At 43.8% G+C, this 3,083-nt stretch overlaps 1 protein-coding gene across 1 annotated transcript; it reads right to left on the bottom strand.

Moving 5' to 3' along the window:
- Positions 1 to 582: 582 nt before the first annotated feature.
- LOC149162533 (putative receptor-like protein kinase At3g47110) lies at positions 583 to 1,515 on the bottom strand. The gene has a single exon (XM_089435211.1). It carries the CDS (start codon positions 1,513 to 1,515, stop codon positions 583 to 585), a length of 933 nt encoding a protein of 310 aa, XP_089291337.1.
- Between the last annotated feature and the right edge of the window lie 1,568 nt (positions 1,516 to 3,083).

The raw sequence follows: 3,083 nt of genomic DNA, 5'->3' as shown, positions 1-3,083 counted from the left end.
ACCAAATTGCCGTCAATCACCTCCAACAATCTGTCGGGGAATGCATTGCCCACCCAACTCTGCAATGATTGCCCTTCTTCTGAGAAAACTGGATTTGTGGGCTTCTTTCCCGTGATCGTTTCCAACAACAAGATGCCATAGCTGTATACGTCCCCTTTCATGGACGGGCGCCCTCCTATACCATATTCTGTAATCAATTTTTATATAAAACTTTATTAGTGACTCATATATATCTGATATACAATATGGCTCAATCAAAGTGTATCAGTATTTACCTGGTGCAATGTAACCAATCGATCCTATTAGAAGACTGGAGGTGTCCCCTGAGGCTGCTGCTGTTGAATCGTCACGAGCTTGCGGCGAGATCATGAGGCGTGAAATACCGAAATCTCCAACATGGGCTGTCATCATCTCATCCAATAAAACGTTGGAAGGTTTCAGATCACAATGAACAATGGCCGGAGAGCAGTGATGGTGAAGATATGCCATTCCATGAGCCACGTCCTTGAGAATGCTCAGCCGTCTTTTTAAACCCAACCTGCAATTATTTTCACTACAATGCAAATGCTTATCCAGGCTTCCCTACGACATGAACTCCATAATCAAAGATTTGACCTGCAAACTTGAGCATACGCCCACCATTCTCACCAGATTCCGATGTTGGACTCTGCCCAACGTCTTGCATTCTTTTATGAGTCTCTTGTATGCACCTCCTGATGTGGCAGAGTGTATAACTTTGACAGCAACGATTGTGCCATTGTCTAATACGCCCTTATACACTGACCCATGGCCGCCATGTCCCACTAGGTTATCCGGACTGAAACCGTTAGTTGCTCTGTTTACCTCTTCCTCACTTACAATCTTCGTCTCCCGGAGTTGGCTCCTGAGCATCGTCCCTAATCTCGCTGAAATACTTTCCAACCATGTAGACTTTATACTACGAAAATATATCAAAAGCATTAAGACTAGACAAGATACCAATAACAAAGTTAAGCCAACCGAAGTGGCCAAGATAACTACCCTCCTCTTGGAATCATGATGGTGCTTTGTCGTCAATTTACAAGGGGACAACTCTATCCATCTGCCACAGAGTGCAGCATTCCCTAAGAATGATGTAAAATTCAGTTTTCTGAAAGCTCCAGAGGATGGTACTTCTCCTGTGAAGTTATTGTATGACAAGTTTAAATGCGTAAGCTTCTGTAATTTCTCTATAGAGGTAGGCAGGGGACCGGAAAGCTTATTGAAAGAGAAATCGATGTCTTGTAGGCCTGCAACTTGATCGATTGATGTCAGAATCGTGCCTTCCAATAAATTGTAAGAAAGATTAAGGTATTCAAGCCCAGCACAATTCACTAATTGGTCAGGTATGCTCCCGGAAAAATTATTGGCAGAGAGATCAATTGCTAGAACCATTTGCATTCCTCCCAGTTCGGCAGGGAGCCTTCCTGCGAGTGCATTATGTGAGACATTAATGTACAACTGCAGGTTATGAAGGCTAGCCACTTTCGATGGCATCAAGCCAGTTAGCTGGTTGTAACTGAGGTCCAGAAGCTCGAGACTGGAACAATTCCCGATACTGTCCGGTATATTACCACTGAATTTGTTGTAGCTGAGATCTAATCTTCGTAGCTGCTGCAAACTTGCAAAAACTTGATGAATTTATCCAGAAAACGCGTTTTGGGATAGGTTCAGTTCATACAGAGCTTTCAATTGACTGAATTGATATGGTATATTACCATCCAAGTTGTTGCCAGACAGTTGCAGCATCTGAAGAGTAGACATCCCTCCTAGTGCAGACGGCAGACCTCCAGAAAGAAAATTGTCATGTAGCTTTAACTCAATTAATCCACTGAGGTTGCTCATCTCCTGGGGTATCTTACCAGTGAAATGATTCTCACCCAAATCGAGATAAAACAGATTTTGAGAAAGACGGCCTATGCTTCCAGGTAAGTCTCCCTTAAGATCATTGTTCGCAAGATCCAGTTTTCGCAGATTGGTGCAGTTAGAAAGTGCTCCAAATATGGGAATGGGTTCCGCATTAACCAATTGATTATCATTAAGTAGAAGTGTCTGTAGAAGCCGAAGCTTGCCAAATTCCTGAGGTATGCCTCCCGTTAAGAAATTGCTAGCGAGTTCGAGATTTAGAAGCTGAGAGCAATTTCCTAAAGATTCCGGAATAGTACCAATTAATTCGTTTCCCCAGAGCAGTAGGACCTCTAAATTTGAGAGCTTTGTACCCATCTCCGATGGGATTTCTCCAGTAAGCCTGTTGTCATACAAGGCTAAGGTGCGTAACCCCCTGCAATTAAGCAGTGAAGGTGGGATTCCTCCACTGAGTTGGTTTTCTCCAAGAGACACGTATTGCATTCTAACGAGCAAGCCAAGCTGAGAAGGGACAGTACCACTGAGGAAGTTATTTCCCAGATCCAGAGTCTCCAGCACAGAACAATTTCCCAATGATTCAGGCACTTTCCCTGTCAATCTGTTGTTGAACACTGAAAGGTTTTCTAAATTGGACAGCTTGGCTGCTATCTCCGATGGGATTTCACCAGAAATCCTGTTGTCATACAAGAATAAGAGGCGTAATTGCGTGCAATTAAGCAGTGAAGGCGGGATTCCCCCACTGAGCTGGTTTGCTGCAAGAGACAGAGCTTTAATTCTAGAGAGCAAGCCAAACTGAGAAGGGATAGTGCCGCTAAGGGAGTTATCTCCGAGAGACAGAATCTCCAGTGCAGAACAATTTCCCAAGGATTCGGGCACTTTTTCTGTCAATCCGTTGCCGTGCAGTGAAAGACTTCGCAGGTTTTGCAATTGGCCGAGACCACTTGGAATACTCCCTGTCAAATTATTGAAGGACAGATTAAGCAGCCTGAGAGCTGTGCAATCTTTCAAAGCCTCTGGAATGGACGATGTCAACTCATTCTTATTAAGTAACAGACTTTTTAAGCGACGCAACTTGCGCAATTCGTTTGGGATTGTGCTAGAGAAACTGTTATAAGCGAGATTCAACACGCCAAGAAACGAGACGTTGCCCAAATGTGGAGGTATAGTTCCTTGAAGGCTCATGTTGTATAGATTTAGCC

Source organism: Pinus tabuliformis, chromosome 5_2, assembly GCF_031772625.1.
Source record: "Pinus tabuliformis cultivar Carrire ecotype Pingquan chromosome 5_2, CPIR1, whole genome shotgun sequence".
Lineage (NCBI taxonomy): Eukaryota > Viridiplantae > Streptophyta > Pinopsida > Pinales > Pinaceae > Pinus > Pinus tabuliformis.
The sequence above is the reverse complement of the archived record's forward strand: the minus strand, read 5'-3'. Positions and strand labels throughout refer to the sequence as shown.